The sequence below is a fragment of the Mus caroli genome, unplaced genomic scaffold (assembly GCF_978045245.1).
Source record: "Mus caroli unplaced genomic scaffold, Mus_caroli_1 scaffold_6, whole genome shotgun sequence".
NCBI lineage: Eukaryota > Metazoa > Chordata > Mammalia > Rodentia > Muridae > Mus > Mus caroli.
The window spans coordinates 143246100-143266823 of record NW_028227261.1 but is presented as its reverse complement, the minus strand read 5'-3'; the positions used below and the strand labels follow the sequence as shown (position 1 = coordinate 143266823).

Genomic DNA, 20724 nt, shown 5'->3' with positions numbered 1-20724 from the left:
TCTGTTAGTGTTGTATGCTATTGTGGTTGGCACTTTAGGTAATGTGGTTTTCATTGCTTTTGATATTTTATTAATAATTTTTTATTATAGACACAACAATAACCATTTTAACATGCAAAATTAAACGACTGGCATTAACAAATAGTGCAAAGTGTACAAAGTCATTTCTGTGTAGTTTCACAATATTTTATCTGCTTTCTGTCTCAGATAGGATTTGCCTATTCTGAATATGACATCTAGAGAGAAAATAGGGCTGGTGAGATGGCTTAGGCAGTAAAGATGCTTGCCATGCAAGCCTGCCTTCTGAGATCACTTCTCAAATCCCACATAAAGGTGGAAGGAGACAGCCAACTCCACAGAGGTATCCTTTGACCTCTATGCATGTACTGTGGCACATGTGCTCATATGTAAATGATAATAATGAAAAGATCTTAAAGAGAAAAATACAGTAAACACTTGTGGATTTTTAAAATAGATGGTGCATGGAACATGTATAGTTAAGTCTTTCCTTATGCTTAGATGTCTAGTCTTTTCCCTAAAGGTAGCGGCTCTTGCAGTGATCTTAGTTCCTTCTCTAGTGCTGTGATATAACACCAACCAAAAGCAGCTAGAGGAGCAAAGCGTTTATTTCACCTTACAACTTTCAGGTCAACTTCTATTACTGAGGGAGGTCAGGGCAGGACCTCAAGGCAGGAACCTGGAGGCAGGAGCTGATGCAGCGGCCATGGAGGAGTGCTGCTTATTTTGTGGCTTGCTCTCTATGGCTTGCTCAGCCTGCACTCTTATCTTGCCTAGGTGTAACCCCACCCACAGTGGGCTGGGTCCTTCCACATAGTCACTAACCAAGGAAAAGCTTCATAGGCTTGCCTGTGGCTGGATCTTACTGGCAGTTTCTCAGTTGTTTCTCATGACCGTAGCTCAGCAGTTCTCAACCTGTGGGTTGCAGGTCACCAGAGACCATTGGAAAACAGATACTTATGTTATGATTCATAATAGTAGCAACATTACAATCATGGAGTAGCATTGAAAATAATTTGTGTTGGAGGTCAGACTGCATGAGGAACTGTACTAGAGGGTTGCAGCATTAGGAAGGTTGAGACCCATCACTCTAGCTCCTGTCACACTGACAAAACTAGTCAGCACAGATACTAAAAATTTTATGTCTGTATTTTCTGGAGATAGCAGTTAACTAGCTGCACTGCATTTTAAAATGTTTAACTTACATATTTATTTATTTATATTTGTGTGTGCAGGTCAGCGGATAAAACTCAAGATATTTGTGGGGCTTGGTAGCAAGCACCTTTGCCTGCTGTGCCATTTTGACCACTCTGCATTTTTTTATATATCTTTTTACTATAATAGTGTTGATGCATGAATATTATAACTTTCACCTCAAAGGGAATAACAGATAGTTTATTCTGTAGCCAAATATGAGTGACCATACCTGGGAACACAGATTTAGTGTTCCAAGTTCCATGTTCCAAAAAGGAACCAGTTTGATGACGTTTTTATAGTAGCAGGACAAAGGAAGTCATAAGCCCAGGCACTTTAGAAATACATTGGAGCCACTAAGTAGGCAGTCATAGCAGAGTGGAGAGGTCTCCCTCAGCTGTGGGCCTCAGATGCTGTCTGATGATGCTTACCCTCTGGGTAGTGAAAACTAGGCTATGATGAAGTTAATGCATAGCAAAAAGTTTTATCTGTTAGTCTCCAGATGTTAGGTCCTACACAGATGGGTTAAAGATAGCCTAAGGGGCTGGGCACAGTGGTGCACTCCTTTAATCTCAGCTCTCAGGAGCAGAGGCAGGTGGATCTTTGTGAGTTAGAGGCTATCCTGGCCTACATAATGAGTTCCAGGATAGCCAGGTCTCTGTAGAGAGGCCCGATCTCAAAAATGAACAAAACAAAAAATAAAAAAATAAAAAGCCTAAAATAAATTGTAATTAGACTCTGTAGTCATTGAAGTTCTAGTCAGTAAATTTGCCTTGTGGAAGGTTCAATTTGAAGACGTTTCTTTTTTTCTAGGAACTTGTATTCACAGAAGTTATCTTAGAAATCTTTTTGTCTGGAGAGATGGCTCAATGGTTAAGAGTACTGGCTGTTCTTCCAGAGGACCCAGGTTCTATTCCCACCACCCACATACAGCTCACACGTGTCTGTAACCCCTCCTGTTCGAGGGGATCTGAAGCCTTCACACAGACATACGTGCAGGCAAAACACAAGTACATAAGAAAACAAAACAACAACAGAAATCTTTTTGTTAGTGTGTTTAGAACTCCCTCCCTCCCTACCCAGAGTGGCAGGCGAGCATCGATCACTGGCTCCCCAGCCTTTACAAAGGATAGCCTTGTCTTCACTGTGTAGCCTAGGCTGATCTGAAAGTCACGATCCTTCTACCTCAGCCCCAGCTGCATGCATGCCAGCATGTCTAGCTAATTCACTTTTTAAAAGTTGATTCCACTGTATGAACATGTCAGTGTTTTATTAATGAAGTTTTAGGTTATATGCGATCTAACATGAGTACGCATACCCACCCACCCATACATGAGAATGAATCCTCCCACCCACACACGAGAATGTGGAGTAGGATGCTGGTCACAAGGAATGTGCACGCGTTGTTCTGGTAGGTAATGGTCAGCTGACCTTTGCAGAGGTTAGTACAGGTCTGTGCTCTCGTTAGCATCGCTTGGGCGATGTATGTACCATTTTGTGATGTTCAACTGTATCCACCCCACTCACTACCCAAGACAGAAGGTCTCTGTGTATTCTTGGCCTTTTGTAACTCACTCTGTAGATCAGGTTCGCCTTGAACTCAGACCTACCTGCCTCTGGGATTAAAGGCGTGTGCCACCACAGCCTGATGATGTCCAACTGTATGTAAGTATATACGTAGGTTTTTTTGATATTTGATAGTTTAATAGTTAAGAATGTGTTTTTTGTTGTATTTTTAAATTTAAAATTTTTACTATTTATATTTTCCAATTATTTGAGTCAGACATGGTGATACACTCTTAGAATACCAGCATTTGGGAGACTGAAGAAAGTTTTGGGTCAACCTGAGCCATATAGCAAGATCCCCACGCCCCTAAATATTCATGAAATATGCTTCTTGTGTGCGTTGTATGTATGTGTACTTTTTCTGAACTTGTTGAGAATAGGCTGGTGCACTTATGCCTGCCCTCGTCACCCTCAAGTCTTCAGGGTGTGGTTTGTAAACAAACTGTAGAGCTTCCTGCATGTGGTTATGCTCTAATAATAAATAGGTTCTGGGTTTACACATAAGGCTCTGAGGCTGTGAACACAACTGCTCCTCCCGAGGACCCGGGTTCTATCCCTAGCACTCACCTGGTGTTGCAAAGCTATCTGTAACTCTGATTCCAGGGGATTTGATGTTCTCTGCAGGCACTGGGCATGCACGTGGTGTAGACAGATACTCATACACATAAATTAAAAATAAAGTAAATCTAAAAACAATTTAAAATAGGCTTTATAGAGTGGCCTTGCCTCTTCCACCATTTGAAGACATAGGATACCCAGCCATGTATACAGCCTTTTCTAGATACTTAATATTCCTTGATTTTGGAATCTCTAGTTTCCAGGATAGCAGGAAATAAAATTTTGTTGTTCATAAGCTATCCAGTTTGTGGTATTTTGTTATACAACTTGAATGGATCAAGATATTGTAACTGTCTTGATATCTTGATATCTCATTACTATCTCTAGTGTTACTTGTAAACCCTTTTCCTTGTTAGCCCAGGATTATGTGCCTAGTCTTGTTGCCTTGCCTTTAACCCTCCCCCCCGCGCCCTCTCAAATTTTGTTGTGTTTCTGAGGCAGGGTCTTATTTTGTAGTCTTGGCTGGCCTGAGTAGACAAGGTTGGTTTTGAACTTGAAGAGATCTGCTGTCTTTGCCTCTGAGTATTGTGATCACCACCACATCCAGCCTCTCTGCCATATTTTTATCTTTTGTTGTTTTACATTTATTCCTGTGTGTGTGTGTGTGTGTGTATGTGTGTGTGTTTTGTCTGCGTATATGTCTGTGAACCACTTATGAGCAGTGTCCACAGAGGCTAGAGAGGGTGTCAGATCCCCTGAAACTGGGGTTGCATTCAGCCGTTAGCCATCATATGGGTGCTAGGACTTGAACCCAGGTCCTCTGGAAGACCAGCCAGTGCTCTTAACTGCTGAGCCATTTCCCCAGCTTCTCCACCTTAGTTTTTGAGAAAAGTTTTTCTTTTTTTCACTGAACTTGTAGTCAGCATTTTGGCCAGTGAGTCCCTGGGATCCACTCTTCTCTGATTCTCCACCCCCTGCTGCAGGGCTGTGTTTTTACATCTTCTGGAGAGCCGGGCTCAGGCGCTTATGATTCCACCCACTGTGCTATCCACTCAGATAAATTGTACAGGTCCAGCTCATGTAAACTGTTGTATAACTTACTTCATGATTTATTTCTCATAGAAAATTAAGAACTAAGGAGGTTATTTTTTTTGCTCAAGGCCTCTTTATGAAGATTTAGATTGGTGACTAAATAGTTTTCATGATTTTGGAAGTGTATAGTTATTTTCCAGTGCGAGAGGAAATGGAATGCGTCTGTTGTAAAGACCCTATTGGAAATAATCCTCCCTAGCTTTTAGTTCCCTGGACAAGGACGCTTTGAAAACAATCTATGTGTAGAGACTGTTGAAATTTTTGGTGTGGATGCAATAAATATATTAAACTTTGTTCTGGGATCAGTCTTGTTGAGAAAAGGGCTGCGGTAATTCAGATATTGGCCTCTCCTGTTTACCCTTCCAGCTCATTTTGAAGTTTGTGTGTGGTTGAAGCTACGAGTTAGGAATACCCAGAACTCTTGTTCAAGAGACTGGAGTACCACCTTTTAGATGGATGAGGCTTGCATGGAGACAGGCAGTAGTCAGGCGATTTGTATGAATCAGTCCTTCCTAATTCACATGTGTGGGTACCCTCCCTCTGCACCCCAGTGCTTGGAAAACCCCACTGAGGTGGGCTCTCCCCTCACGGCACAGTTTAAAAAATATTTAAAAAGTAAGCTTTAGGGCCAGTAAGATGACTGAGTGGGCTGGATAGGCTGTTTGACGCCTGACCCCATGTGGTGGGAGGAGAGAATTGACTCCTGAAAGTTGTCCTCTGACCTCCATGTGTGCATGTAAACAAAATGAAGTAAAAGAAACCATTTTTAAAAAGCTAATTGCATGTATCATGTGTGATGTCATAGGATACTTATAGTAAGATGGTTACTGTAGTGAAGCAAATTCACATATTGATCATCTCAGGTAATTCTTATGACAAAGCAGCTGAAATCTACTTATACAACACATCTCTCCTACAGTAGCTTTAGTAACTAGTTCTGATATTGTAGATTAGTTCTTTGCATCAATTCAGTATACATGATTAATTGGTCTCTTGAGACAGTGTCTCATACAGCTCAGGCTGGCCTCAAGCTCACCATGTAACTGGTCTTGTCTCTGCCTCTCAAGTACTAGAATTACAAGCTACACCACCATGTCTAACATCAGTGGTTTTTATTTGCATTTTGCTAATGATTAATGATGTTGAGCATATGTTCATGACTTCTTCCATATTTTTAGTTTTGGAAAATGTCTGTTTAGCTGTTTTGTCCTATTTAAAATTTAATTTTTTTTTATTTAGCTGGGTTTGCCAGGGCTGCCAGAATTTCAGACACTTGTTCTACTACTGAGTCCGTAGTCTGGGTTATTTATTTTGAACTCTCAGTAGTACATGCTGCCTCAATAGCTGTAAAACCAGAAGGGCCTTGTGCAGCCTCCCCCACTGTCCCCAACCCTATCTGGTGGGTGGTTTTCCAGCCGAAACACCTTCTTTCTGAAGGCTTCACGCATGGATTCTGTTGATTCAGTTCCTCGCCAGCCTCAGTGTTAGAGAAGCCACTCTAGTCAGCCCTGTTAATCCTGAGGCTGGCCTGTACCCCACCACTGGTTCTTACTGAGCTCCCGTGTGGCCCTTTGTGAGTAGGACCCTGAGTGTGTGTGACTAGTGAACTGGGGTCCATCTCCATTTACAGTGCCAGGTGTCATGTGTCTTAATGTTAGAGCAGAAATTCTTTTCCCATCAGTTGGATTAATTTGAGGGACATTTGTGACATGCAGTTTTCTAAGTGGAGTGCAGTTTTGCCGTGTTTCTCATACTTTCTGAATCCTTGCTAATAAAACTTTGTAAGACATGTTATCCACGTGGCCTTTCAAAAACCTTTTCCTTCCCTAGCAATCTGTTTAGACTTGTTCACTTGCTTTGAATCTGCTTTTGTGAGGATCAGTGTGGGAAAAGTGAAATTATAATATTCAAAGATCTCTCTGACAGCAATCAGAGTGTCGATCTGCAGAAGATAAAAAGGCAGAAGCAGTTCAGTTCGACCCGTCTCGGTAGCCAGTGTTCGTGCGGACCCCGAGAGTTCATTTTAGGTGTATGTTAGCACAGCACAACGACATCTTCTATAAAATAGGTTCTGTGTTAACTGAACAAGCAGCCTGGAGATAGGGGTCTGGGGGAAGATAGCCTTATAGATTGACTGAGGCAAACAAACTCCAGATAAGGGACTGGGGCAGTCTGGTGTCCTGATTTCAGCACAAAGGTCACCAGGCTATTAACTACCTTTGGTCCCAGCCTTCCTGGGGACCAAAGACAGCTCTGTGTCTAATCCCCTAGTGCTGACTCACCTGTGAGCACAAAGACTGACATACCTCCTAAACCTTGCTTTTTAATTGATTTACTTTAATTTATTATTTATTATTTAATTTATTTACTCATCTGTGAGCACAAAGACTGACATACCTCCTAAACCTTGCTTTTTAATTGATTTACTTTAATTTATTATTTAATTTATTTACTCACCTGTGAGCACAAAGACTGACATACCTCCTAAACCTTGCTTTTTAATTTATTTACTTTTTCATGAAGTCTCCAACTTGTAATCTCCCTGTCTCGGCTTCCCAAAGTGCTTGAATTACAGGTGTGTACCATTTCTTCCAGCTTCAGTATTTCATTTTAAAATTTTGAGACAGGATCTCACTGGTTAGCCTGAGCTGGCCTTGAAGTTTTGATCCATCTATGTCACTGCTAGGGCTGTAGTATGTGCCCACCAAACCTGACACAGCTCTGTTTTATACTGTCTTTTCTTGTCACTCATTTGATCTTTTTATTATTTGTTTTTGTGGAGCTTGACCCCAGAGATATCAGGAATGCAGGTGTTTCCACTTTCAAGATTGAGTGAGAAGCTGCTTGTGAACTGGAGTCTTGCAGAAGGCGTACATAGCCTGAAAAACTATTTTTACACAATATACAGTAACTTAGAACAGGCACTAGTTAACCCTTAACCCTTGGTTTTTCTGTCACCATCTTACTTGTAGCACAGACTGACCTTGGACTTGTTGTAATCCTCCTGCCTCAGCTTCCTGAAGTCAGTTCCACAGTGGCCAGTCTCCAAGTCCCCTTGCAGATGGATAGCCGCACAGAGGGTTGAGATGCCATGTCTCAGGAGCACAGTAGTGCTTCCTAGGGTCACTGCTAGATTGGGCATAGTTTCCTGTAGTCAGGGGTCACAGCTAAGGGCTGGTTCATTAGCCTATCATTGCCACCCCTTACCTAGCTAATTAGCATATCAACGCCTGCTTTGGGGTTGGCTCACTTCTGAGCTGCCTATCATTGGCTCCTGTCTTGCAAACACTACATTATTCCAAGCTGCACAAAATTATGTTCCTAACAGTGAGAAAACAGGGGAGATATAGAAAGTATGGTGCAGATATGTAGAGAAATGCCTCCTTGTCCTTAGGGATGAGAGAAGGAATTCTGTTCTGAGATTGCCCTTTATTTCACAGAACTTTGAGGTAGAGTACTATACTTTAGGAGTATCTGTGTTGGCTCCCAAGTATCAGCACAATAGGAATTACAGACTATGTATTTTTGTCTAACACATTCTTTTTTAAGTGTACTATGTTAATATTTAGAAATCTGCTTTCCTTTTCTTTTTGTGTGTGTATATTACATGCTGTACATTCATATTTACTGAGGGAACCTGTGCGGGTGGCTGCATGTGTACAGAGGTTAGAATTGGTGTTCTGTCTTCTTCCATTATTGATCTCTGCTTTATTTACTGAGACAAGGTCTCTGACTAAACCTGGAATTCTCAGATTGGGCTAATCTAAGCTAGCCAGTTACCCTGGGAATCCCCTGTCTTTACTTCCTGAATTTAGGGATTAGAGGTAGGTTGCCATGCCTATCCAGTTTTTTGTTTTGTTTTGCTTTTAAAGACAGTTTCTTTATGTAGCCCTTGACTGTCCTGCAACTGGCCTCAAACTCACGGAGATCTGCCTGCCTCTGCCAGGATTAAAAGCTTGCATATATGGGTGGTGGGGAGCTGAACTCTGGTTTTCATGCTTGAATGACAGGTACGTTATTGTCTGAGTCGTTTCAGTAGCCCATGTTGTCTCTTGATACAAGGTCTTGTTATATATAGCCCAGTGGGGCCTTGAATTTGTGCTCTCCCTATCCCTGGGCTTGTAAACACTACACCCAGCTTTTATTCCTTTGTTTGTTTGTTTGTGTCCAAGCCTGCTCAGTCAACAGGTTCTCCAGCCCAGGAGTGAGGATTAAAAAGAAAAAAGACAGACAACATTGTAGTGTGACCCCAGTCAATTCTGAGACTGAAGGCAAATTTTTATTTTCTAACCCACTTTTTATACCATTTTAATTACATGCAAGTATTTTCAGCAAGCAGCACCATAAGGAACTACTAACAAAGCAGCAAGCGAAGTGATTACTCCCATGTCAGTTGTTAAAAAGGACTTGTCATAATGACCAAAATACTTGAGCCCACTTCCTCGTCCAAGCCCAAAATCCTGCCTGAAGCCTAGTTCCACCTGAAGACTAAAATTCCTGCCTTATCCTACTTCCCTTTTACAGCCTAAAGTTAGATTCTTGCCGAAACTTAGTTCCTTATTATGCCCTAGTGTCAGATTCCTGCCTGAAGCCATTTCCTTGTCCTTGGCCAATGTCAGACTCCTGCCAAGCGGTCCCTAAAAGGCTCTAAAAGGCTCTCCACATGTTCGTCTTACCTTTTGAACAGATAATACATTTAAAGCTTGCAGCATTTTGCTAGTCTCATTGATCCTGTTTGTAGATGTTTATTGTCTAGCACTCAGGGTAATCATGAGCTGGAGGCTAGCCTGGGCTACATTGAGAATTTGAGCTATACAGGGAGACTGTCTCAAATCAACAGCAAAGAGCTCCAACAAAGTGAGGATTCAGTCAGTTTAGTTTGCTCCTTGGTTAAAGAAATGAAAACAAAGTAAATAACTTTAGGGGCTGAGTTGTAGATCAGGGGTCCAGCATGTGGCCAGCAATCATAAAGACATCTGTATAGCATTTCTGTGCACTCCTGCTTTCTACCAAGCAGCTGTGTCTAGCGGGGTCTTGTGCTGTGGTCAGGACCATTGGTGTAGGTTGGTTAACTGTTGTACAGTGTTGCTCTTACCTCCTAAACAGTATTTGCTCAGTTGCATGCGGCTGCGGCTTTGGGAGTCGATTTTGCCTTCCACCATGTGAGCCCTAGGGATCAAAGGCAGGTTGTCGGCCTTGGCAGCATGCTTTCACCAGGTGAACTGTCTTGCCGGTCTTTGACTGAATCAGATATGTTCAGGTTGCGTTTTATTTACTATTTCTTTAGTTTTGAGGTGCTGGAGATTAACGCTGGGGCCTGGAACATGTCAAGCTCTTGCTGCACCTCCCGTCTTTCCTACGTTCCAGGTAATCCCCTATCTGGACAAGCACACCAGGAGGAAATGAGCTTGCTTTGTTTTCTTTTTTTTTTTTTTTTTTTGGTTTTTTCGAGACAGGGTTTCTCTGTATAGCTCTGGCTGTCCTGGAACTCACTTTGTAGACCAGGCTGGCCTCGAACTCAGAAATCCGCCTGCCTCTGCCTCCCGAGTGCTGGGATCAAAGGCGTGCGCCACCACGCCCGGCTCTGCTTTGTTTTCATGATGATCTCGTGGTTCAGACTAGCATTAAACAGGAAAACTCATAGCTAGATTAACTGGTGTGATTAAGATAAACAAAACATATTGCTTTAATAGAAACACGATTTTGTTTGTACATGATCATGCCATTTCTCACCATTAATTTTTACACATGATAAAGCAGGATAGTATATTTAGGTACGATACAGGTAGAGTAATAACGAATATTTTTATCTGGTTTTTATGTCTAGTATTCAGTAAAACTTTGTCCTTGAATAACAAAATGATGCAGAGGATACTATCCGCTGGAGATGAAGCTTAGCTTTCCTGCAGTCTGAGCTGGTGTAACCTAACTAGCTAGAGGCTATGCAATTCTGATTGACAGCAGGACCAGCAGTATGCAGATTCTGTAAGGGAGAGCACCCAGCTCAGAGACAGTGATTAGAGCTTTGTCAGGAATCGCTACGTTCACCCCTGCTGTCTTGTGTTTTTCGGTCTACTAGATTTGTAAACAAATAACACAGAACAGTTCCTCTTTTGTTTTTATTAAAGTGACTCTGCAGTGCTGTTTCAGCCCCTCTGCCAGCATACATGTGTGGAAATGTGATATTCTCACTAAATTAGCTCATTTTAAGCTGTGGTTCCTGCTTATCTCCAGACCTTTGTGCATTAAATCCTATCTGGAGCTGCTCCCTGTATACACAAGTGTGTTTTGCTTGTGCTTTCCTGTCTTCTGCGAGAAGCTAGCTTTATGTAGGTCAGGCTTGGCTTAAGCGGCTTTCCTGAACCTGCGTAAGTCAGCTTAAGCTGGAGGAATTTTAATAAGCCCTCCCCTGTAGGCGTGGGCCTAAATGAGGCTAGCCTAGTTAAGCCTGATCTTTCTGTTTGTGAAAAGAGCTGAGCAGAGCTGAAGGCTGCATGGTGGTTTCAGAAACGGCCTACTTAATTCCAAGAGAACAATGGTAGGAAAGGCTAGATCTTCCAATTTTACCTTATCTGAAAAGCTTGATTTGCTAAACCTTGTGAAGCCATATGTGAAAATTCTCGAAGAGCACACTAATAAAAATTCAGTAATAGTGGAAAAGAATAGATGTTGGGATGTCATAGCAGTTAACTATAATGCGATTGGAGTAGACCGCCCTCCTCGCACAGCTCAGGGCCTACGCAGCCTTTACAAAAGGCTCAAAGAATATGCCAAACAGGAGCTATTGCAGCAAAGGGAGGCCCAGTCAGAGTTTAAAAGCAATGTCTCCGAGCCAACCAAGAAAGTTATGGAGATGATTCCCCAGATTGCCAGCTTTTGCCTCATAAGAGACAGGAACCACATACAAAGGTAAGCTTTATTTTATTTTGTTGTGGGAATTATGGCGCCTCCTATCTCTTGGGCTCTGGCTTAGCTGTGCTAGACATGTGCATAGCGAGCGTCCCCACAAGGGGAGCCGTGAACAGTGTCTTTGTTTTGCTTTCTTTTAAAAAAAAAAAAAAAAAAAAGTAAAGCTCTGAGGAGTTCTCTGTTAGGATAGATTGCAGCTACTTTCCCTCCCATCCTGTCGTTTCTACAAGTAAAGGTTAAGGCAGAATTAATGGGATGAAGCTTGTGACATCACTAAGTGAACTCTAAAGCCTTCATAGCATAGAGTGTATAAAATAATGGGTTTTATTATGACATTTCTACACATTTATTATATACTTTGATTATATTTCATAAACTTGTAAGCCTTAAAATTAGATTACTTGCTTCTGTGAGAAATTATTCTTTTTAAAGTTTACATGTCATTGAAATTTTTAAAAAATTTTTTTACATAAAATTTATATGAAGTTAGTAGTTTTGGGAGCAAATGGGAACTTTGTTTTTTATGAATTATTACTGTGTATATTTCCTGAATATGCACTAAAGTAACAAAACTTAAAATTAAACTCATTGATAGATAGCATGATTGGTTGTATGTGTAGACTGCTTTGTTTCTCTAGTGTATCTGAAGTTGATAGATAGAAACATTAACGAAGGGAGCTAACTACCTAATTAGAGGCTCCAGTTACATAACAGAGTAAAGTGTAACTGCTTTCACTCTGATACTGGGTCCTAGGGAAGGGTAACTTCCTCACACTGCGCTCTCTAAGTTGTAAGACTCAGATCTACTGAGGGCAGCTGAAGTGGGATTGAGAGCAGTTTGGGTTAGGTGTGATTGTTTGCCTAACAATTTTAAAAGCTGTTACCTGTGATCAATTTAAATTTAATTCTTGACATAGGATAAAAATGGCAGCTCCTTTCTTTTCTACTGACTCACTTAGGTACTTTACACAAACTGCAAACTCTTTGTTAGTTGAAGGCCCTTTCAAACAAAGATTCAGTGTGCTTTGTTGCTCTAGGAGAGGCATTATATAGGCAAAATTGCTGATTACCTGTGGAACTTTTTGAAGTTAGGGGAGAAAACATTTTAGCTGAAACTGTCTGTTGTTTGGTAACATTAAAAAATATTTTTTAGTGTTTTACCCTATACTGCTTATTTTTACGTGATAGCATAGATTTAAAAAAAAAAAAAAAAAAGCACTGCATCTGGGAATTCAGGACATGGCTGTGCAGGGGGTTAATTCTTTCGACCACTGCGAGAAATTTTCACTGTGATGGCAATGAGATTCTATTGGGTAATCTATTGGATGGGTAATCACCACAGTAAAAGCGTTTGACACTGGACTACTTGATTTGAATTTTGCCCTTTTCAAAAATAACCTGAAGAAAAATGGCTTTTGTTTTACTGGTATAAAACTATACCTTTTGGGTATTAAATTTAGATTTTTATAATTTGGAAATGATACATAGATACTGTGATTTTAGTTGACATATTTAAAATATACAGTGAATACAGAAGAACACATAAGTAGGTACCTGCTTAATTTTGATCAACACATATCTCTCTGCTTCTCTGCTTCTCTCTGTGACACACACACACATACACACACACACACAAGTTTTTGACACACCAACATTTCTCTGGTAGAAATGAGCTAGCTGATTTGTATATTTCTAGACCTGTTGTTGAAATAGCACTGTTTATTAGGTTTTAAAAAGGAAGAATATAAAAAAATGCCACTTATATTAGTATCTACATTGATATTTTTTGCTAGCTCATTCATTTAATAAATTTATGTATTTATCTCAGCTATGTATTAATTTAGCTGAGATAATCTCAAATCCTAATTATCCCCAGAAGTTTTAAAATCTATTTGATTATATTTTTATACAAATATTACTATTAACTTGATTAGACACTCTACTAGGAAAATTTCCCTCACGTTATATATTTTTAAAAATATCTATTTTAATATTTTCTAACTTTACAACTTAGAATGATTTTTAAAAATTTTATTTATTTTATTTATGTGAGTACACTGTAGCTGTCTTCAGACACTTCAGAAGAGGGCATTAGATCCCATTATAGATGGTTGTGAGCCATCATGTGGTTGCTGGGAATTGAATTCAGGAATTCTGGAAAAGCAGTCGATGCTCTTAACCACTGAGCCATCTCTCCAGCCCCCTTTCAAAAATTTTTATGTCTCAAAAACTAGATAGTAGTTTATGTTTTATAATCTTTTTGATCCTCTAAATTTATTTATATTTTTAGTTTGTAGCAATTTTTACTTCAGTTTATGTTTTTTGAGATATTCTTTCTAATTTTATGTTTTATTACTTAGAATGTTTCACCAAGATGGAATGAATAATCGAGGTATAAGCATATTTTTAAGTTGTATGGGAGTATAATGCCTATATTTATATGCTACATACTATTTGCAGTAAAAATTATGAAGATAATTTAAAACAATTTTTATTTATAGTTTTAACCTTTTCTGATTCCAGACTTTAGATGAGAGGTTCTCAACCTGTAGGCCATGACTCCTTTCGGGGTCACATATCTGATATTTATATTACATTTCATAACAGTAGCAACATCACAGTTCTGAAATAATTCTATGATTGGTCCTGAAGAGAGTTGTTTACCATCTTCCTCAGAGTCCTCAGCTTTTATGGTTGGTAAATGGGCCTAGGACAGAAGCAAGAGAATATATCAGATGACTATAGCATCTGAGAACCTCAACAGGGTAGGGACAATTAATGAGAACATTAACATGGCTTTGCTGGGCTAGCGAGGTGGTAAAGGTTTTTGCTGCCAAATCCGATGACCTGCCTTTGATCCTCGTATCTTCATGGTAGAAGGAGAGAACCAACTTCTACCTATTGTGTTCTGACCTACACACACACACACACACATACACACACACACACACACAACACACACACAAACACACACACAACACACACACACACAAACACACACACAACACACACACACATAAACACACACACACCACATACACACAAACACACGCACACACACACGCACACACACACACACAAACACACACACAAACACACACACAGACACACACAAACACACACACAACACACACACACAAACACACACACACAACACACACACACAAACACACACAACACACACACAAACACACACACACAAACACACACACAGACACACACACACAAACACACACACACAACACACAAACACACACACAAACACACACACAACACACACAAACACACACACAAACACACACACACACAAACACACACACACACACACACGCAGAAAAGTGTTTTTTTTTTTTTTTAACTTAAGTCTGGGGAGATGGCTTTGGTTGTAAAGTCACACAAGCACGAGGATCTGAATTCAGATCCTTAGAACACATATGAAAAGCTAAAAATGGCAGTATCCCCTTCACTGGGAGGAATCAGAGGCAAGTGGATCACTGAAGTTCATTGACCAGCTCTACAAAGCAAACAAAACAAAACAAAAACAAAAAAAAGACCAAAACCCAAAAAACCCCCAAAAACCTCACAACTTTATTTGGAGGGTGGGGTTAAGATGGGGGTTTCTCTGTGTGACCCTGTCTGTCCTGGAATTCACTATGCAGACCAGGGCAGGCTGGCCTCGAACTCAGAAATCCACTTGAGTGCTGGGATTAAAGATGTTTTTATTGTTGTTTGGTTGTTCTGTTTGGTTGGTGGTATGTAGCCCTGACTGTCCTGGAATTTGAGATTATCCTATCTCTACCTCTCAAGTGCTGGGGTTAAAGGTATGTGCCACTATCCTCTATCCAAAGATCATAGTTAAATGTACATTGATATCAAATATTAAATATATAAATATGAGATTGTGCTATACATATATTTATTGTTTACAATGCTTTTTTTTTAATGTGCTATAGTGCAAACTTGGATGAGACTGCCCAAGCTGGTACCAGTTCGCTGCAGGTAATGGTGGATCACCATCCTGTTGCTATCACTGTAGAGGTGAAGCAAGAAGAGGACATTAAGCCATCTCCTCCCCTCAACTCCTCAAATCCTCAACTCAGTGATACTTTAGAGCAAAGAGAAGAACACGAGTTAATGCATGTTGTGGAAGGATCCGTGTCTCCATCACTTTCTTCTGTTGATATGAGAATGACATCATCTCCATCTTCTATCCCAAGGAGAGATGATGTTTTTCATCAGGAAAGTGGAGAACACTTTAGGTCTCTGCTAAGATGTGACCCTCAGGTCCTGCAAATGTTAAAAGAGGAACACCAGATAATTTTAGAAAATCAAAAGAATTTTGGATTGTATGTTCAGGAGAAGAGGGATGGGTTGAGAAGAAGGCAGCGGCTTGAGGAGGAGCTGCTAAGAGCAAAGATTGAAGTGGAGAAGCTGAAAGCGACTCGCCTACGGCGTGATCTGCCTGAATACAGTAGTCTCTGAGACGGTTCCAGTCTGGGGTCATGATAATCTTAATTTTGTCAGAATTATTTTCATTTTGGAGCATCGTGAAGCTCAGCACATGTCCTATAAAAATGTTAATATCTCTTATAAAAAAGCTTTTGACACGATTTTCTTCTTTTCTTAACCTTCCTGTTTTGTTTTTCTGAGACAGGGTTTCTCGGTGTAGCCCTGGCTGTCTTGGAAGTAGCTCTGTACACCAGGCTGGCCTTGAACCTATTTTCTTTTTGAACATAGTTTTCTAAGTATTTAGTAACTCTTTAAATACTATAATTTATTGATTGGCTGACATGGTAATCTAGTTTCTTGCCTTCCCTCAATTGTTTTCTAAGACATTTAATTGTTGGCCTCATGTAAGATCTTTTATTTTGATTATAAAAAATAATGCAAATAGAATTGCTTCTGTTGCATAAGCTTGTAACCTCAGCCCTTGGGAGGTAGAGGCAGATGAGAAGATGTAGGCCAGCCTTGGCTACCTTCCAGTTTCAAGGTCAGCCTGTGCTATGTGAAATCCTATGTCAAATAACAAAATTCACAAAATTGTATGAATTGCATACATATTACTTTAAAGAACTGAATTTTTAACAGTTTTAGTTACAACTTTAAAAGTTAGAGTTAAAAGAGAAAAAGAGAGAGTGTTGGAAGCTGCCTAATGAGTGGTAAGCATATATTTTTACTGTTGGCCTATATCCATCCCTATTCCTAGTTTTTCTTTTTTGGAGACAAGATCTCACTATGTAGCCCAGGCTAGCCTGTGATATAAGTTTCTCCTGCCCCAGCTTCTGAATACTGAGATTATAAGTTTATGTTAAACTAACAGTAACAAAAGACTTGTGTGCATGACATTGGCATTGCCCTTACCCTTTGAAAGAGTGGTGGTAGAACTGACATTTGGGAGGTATTAGAACAGTTTAGCGGAGGTCCAGGGAGGGCACCATAACTTATTCCAGGCGTCTGCTTTTCATGGCGGAGTGAGTTATGAGTGCTTAGGTTTGGGGGAGAGGGTTGGGGCAGCAGGGGGGGTGGTGGTAGTCTTTATCCCTTTTTTATTCTATAGAAATAAAGATCTAGGAGAATTTATTTAATTAAAACCACCTTTTGGTTGGAGTTGTAGCTCAAGGGTAGAACATTGCTTGGCCTGTTTGAGGTGCCTGCCGTCCCCTGGTGACAAAGAAAGATGACTTTTACACATCGTTGGGTTACGAAACCCAGGGAATTGTATCTACCCCACACTCCCCTCTCTTTTGTTCTGCCAAAAGAGATCAGGTATTTTTATTTAAAATATTACATATTTTCACCATGTAAGTAAGATTATCTTAATTCATTTTAAATGTGTTTCTGGGAAATACTTCCTTCATAGGAAACTTAGAATAAAACAAAATAAAAATTACTTAGAAGGAAATAACAAAGATCATGTACACATAGGTATATAACTTGTAGATTTTTTTAAAAATGATTTTTTTGTAAATATTGTAGTATTCATGGAAATAAAATCTTTATAAAGCTTATATATTAAATTTATGTTATATATTTAATATATGTCTTACATAGTTGATTTCCATTTTTTCTGGGATTTTGATGAGGAAGGACTTTAAAATTCAGGCTTTCTTTTGGATTGGGCAGTTAGAGTTTCAGAAGTACTGGGGATCAAGTGAGCTTGGGGTCAGAATAAACTTGTGAAAACATAGAAAGTGGTTGAACTGGATCAGGGTGTCCATGCACAGACACGCTGAGCCAGGGAGGATAGGTAGAAAGCTTTGAGTAACTTCAACAAGGACAGTGACCTGGGACACACTATGTAGATCAGACTGCCCTCAGTCTCACAGAGATCATTCCCCTGCAGAGTGCTGGGGATTAAATGTTTGTAAGTCATTCCGAATGCTTTTAAAACAGAGTTTAGGCATGCCCCTGGCCCTGCCAGTTAGCTGGTGGTCTTTATAAAGAGTAAAAAGCTCAGGAAGGACCATGGCTGGGACCCAGGACTCTCCTGGTGTAACTGAGGCTTTAGAGTCCGTCCACGGTAGCACACATACAGTAGAGTTAAACAGTCGTGTCAATCCTGATGAGAAACTAGGGCTGAGGTTCAGCAGTCTGCTCATAGTAATGCTCGCTGAAGGGTAAGAATTGAGCGTGGTGCTTAAATCAGCCAGCGTCTCAGCAGTTACTGTTGAAGAGTAATGTGGGCGAAGTGAAATTGAGAGGGTGTCAACTGGATATCAGTTGTCACCAAATTATGGATTACATTAAATGCTATTTTTAAGGAGTCAGATTGAATTGAATGTAAAGTGAGAAGCCATTGATGGCTTTTTAATTATAGAGATGACATGATTAAAGATGCGATTTATTTTAAATTTAGTGGTACAAGTTATGGTTATAGAAATAGAAAAAGTAAATCAAGTGGATTCTTAGGGCATTAGGTTAGTTTATTTAATTTCCTTAGTTGAATCACAAAAACATTTTGTACTTTATACTTGCATAAGGAAAAAATGTGTACTGTGAAATGTCTTGAGGCCTGAGGATGCTTGCCTAGTGCCCAGGAGGCACTGGGATAGATAGATTGCCAACACTCCATGAGCCTGTGTGTAGGTGTAGTGCATCTCTAATCCGAGCACTGGCACTGCAGGGTCAGGACATCAAGGCTATGACCTACTCTTCTTTTTTCCCCCAAGACGGGGGTTCTCTGTGTAGCCCTGGCTGTCCTGGAACTCCCTCTGTAGACCAGGCTGGCTTTGAATTCACCGAGATCCACCTGCCCCTGCCTCTGCTTCCTGTCCTGAGTGCTAAGATTAAAGACATGGCCACCATGGCCCTGCCTTTATGGCAATTTATCTTTGTAATCTGTGCTAACTTACATTTGAAATGCAACAAATCTTCTAATTTGAGGTAGCACATTTTGTAATATGATTTGAGTAAATATATCTGTTTTGAAATTATTACAAGTTAAGATATGCAGTATAATTAATGTTATAATTTTAGCATGCTACCATTCATACTTATAGAGTATTGACTTTGCATAGCAAAACCCATTTTATAAGTTTCTGTGAAAAATTAATCCTGTGAAATATTTCTAGAAAATAATTCAGTTTTAAAGTGTTTAAAGTACATTTTTTTGGATGGGTTGGTTCTATAATCAGTGAGGAAATTAAAATAGATGTGAAATTGCCTTTGAAAAATTCTTTTGTTGTACATAAAAGTATTATAATCACATTTTTCTCTGGCATTGTTTAACTTTGCTGTTTTCCTATATCAAGTGACACAATTTGGTAGCAGTTAAGGGCTGTGTAGAATAATAAACTTAATTTTTCTTAATTTTAAATCCAGAATTCTATTCATCAGAGTAAACTCACTGAAGTTTTTATGAGTCAATATTGTTTTAATTGTAAAACATAATTCTGCCACATTCTTTTAATTCTTTCCCCTATGCAACCATCATTTTAGAGCATGGTTCATGAGAATTCCCGAATAAGGCAAAAAATTAGTCATTTGACCACAAAACCCTTCTTAACCCCCTTCTCCAACTCCCCCCCACCCCCGGGTGTAAGAAAGCAAGCAGGTTGGGCAAACCATTGGACAGCAAGCCAGTAAGCAGAACCCTCCATGGCCTCTGCATCAGCTCCTGCCTCCAGGTTCCTGCCCTGTTTGAGTTCCTGTCCTGACTTCCTTCAGTGATGGACTGTGGTATGGAAGTGTCAGCCAAATAAACCCTTTTCTCCCCACCTTGTGTTTTGGTCATGGTGTTTCGTCACAGCAGTACTAACCCTGACCAGGATACTCCCTTCATGTTTCTAGCACTCCACCTTTGCGTGTCTGCCCTTGTTACTAGTTCATTACATTTTTATTATGGGATAGTATTCCATTGTAAAAAATGGTTTTTCCTTTGAGACAGGGTTTCTTTGTATAGCTCTGGTTGTCCTGGTGTCATTGTATAAATCTTGAGTGGAAAGAAATATATGTTTGTTTTACGTATTTGGTATTTACTATTTTTATTTGGTGAAGAAAGTTATAGGTAATTTTCAGTTGAAGTCATATGTTACTGTATACTTTAAGAAAATTATTTATGGGGGCTGGAGAGATGACTCAGTGGTTAAGAGCACTGACTGCTGTCCCAGAGGTCCTGAGTTCAATTCCCAGCAACTACATGGTGGCTCACAACCATCTGTAATGGGATCTGATGTCCTCTTCTGGTATGTCTGAAGAGAGCTACAGTGTACTCACATAAATAAATAAATACATCTTAAAAAAAAAAAGAAAATTACTTAAAGTGTGTATAGGCGTTTTGCCTGTGTGTATGTCTGTGCACCACATGTGTGCTTGTATCAGTGGAAGCCAGAAGAGGACACCGGCTCCCCTGGGACTGGACTGGAATTACAGGCATAGTCATGTTGGGGCTCAAATCAAACCCTGGTTCTCTGATAAAACAGCCAATGTTTTTAGCCACCGAGTCATCTCTCCAGCCCTTATTGTTTACTTTTTTCTAGTGTAATAAAAGCTTTCTTGAGTCCAGGCTTGTAGGTTAGTTTATAGAATGCTTAGCTAGCATGCATGAAACCCAGGTTTGGTTTATAGCGCTACAAAGAGTACATGCTTATGTATTCCTGTGTTTCTAGCACCCAGGAAAATAAAGGCGGGAGGATCAGGGATTCAAGGTTATCATTGAGTAGATTTTTGAGGCCAGTCTGGACAACACAAGACTTGTCTCCCCAACCACTACCAGAAAAAAAAAATTGTTAAATTTCTATTTTAGTTACCTCTTAATGCATATGTGGTGGGTTAACTGAGAATGGCCCCCGCAGGCTCATAGATTTGAATGTGTGGTTCTTAGTGCATTGTTTAGGAAGGATTTAGATGTATGACCTGATTGGAGGAGTTGTCACTAGGAGTGGGCTT

At 40.0% G+C, this 20724-nt stretch overlaps 2 protein-coding genes across 3 annotated transcripts in view; both read left to right on the top strand.

Annotated features, from left to right (window-relative positions):
* Rad54b (RAD54 homolog B) overlaps positions 1 to 20724 on the top strand; it is an 83780-nt gene that overhangs the window by 20717 nt on the left and 42339 nt on the right. Inside the window, exon 4 of one of the 2 annotated variants that reach the window (XM_021159884.3) lies at positions 15291 to 15414. The exons of the other annotated variant lie outside the window; for it this stretch is intronic. Within the exon in view, the coding sequence (XP_021015543.1) occupies positions 15291 to 15340 (50 nt within the window). The 3' untranslated portion in view covers positions 15341 to 15414. Of the gene's footprint in view, positions 1 to 15290; positions 15415 to 20724 lie in introns of those variants that run through there. 2 annotated transcript variants of the gene reach the window in all.
* On the top strand, positions 10882 to 19714 carry Fsbp (fibrinogen silencer binding protein). The gene is made up of 2 exons (XM_021159885.3): positions 10882 to 11337; positions 15291 to 19714. Exons 1-2 carry the CDS (start codon positions 10964 to 10966, stop codon positions 15817 to 15819), a joined length of 903 nt encoding a protein of 300 aa, XP_021015544.1. The 5' UTR covers positions 10882 to 10963; the 3' UTR covers positions 15820 to 19714.

Coding starts and splice junctions, on each gene's coding strand:
- Fsbp (XM_021159885.3), top strand. CDS start 10,964: ATGGTAGGAAAGGCTAGATCTTCCAATTTTACCTTATCTGAAAAGCTT. Junction 11,338..15,290: donor GACAGGAACCACATACAAAG/GTAAGCTTTATT, acceptor AATGTGCTATAG/TGCAAACTTGGATGAGACTG.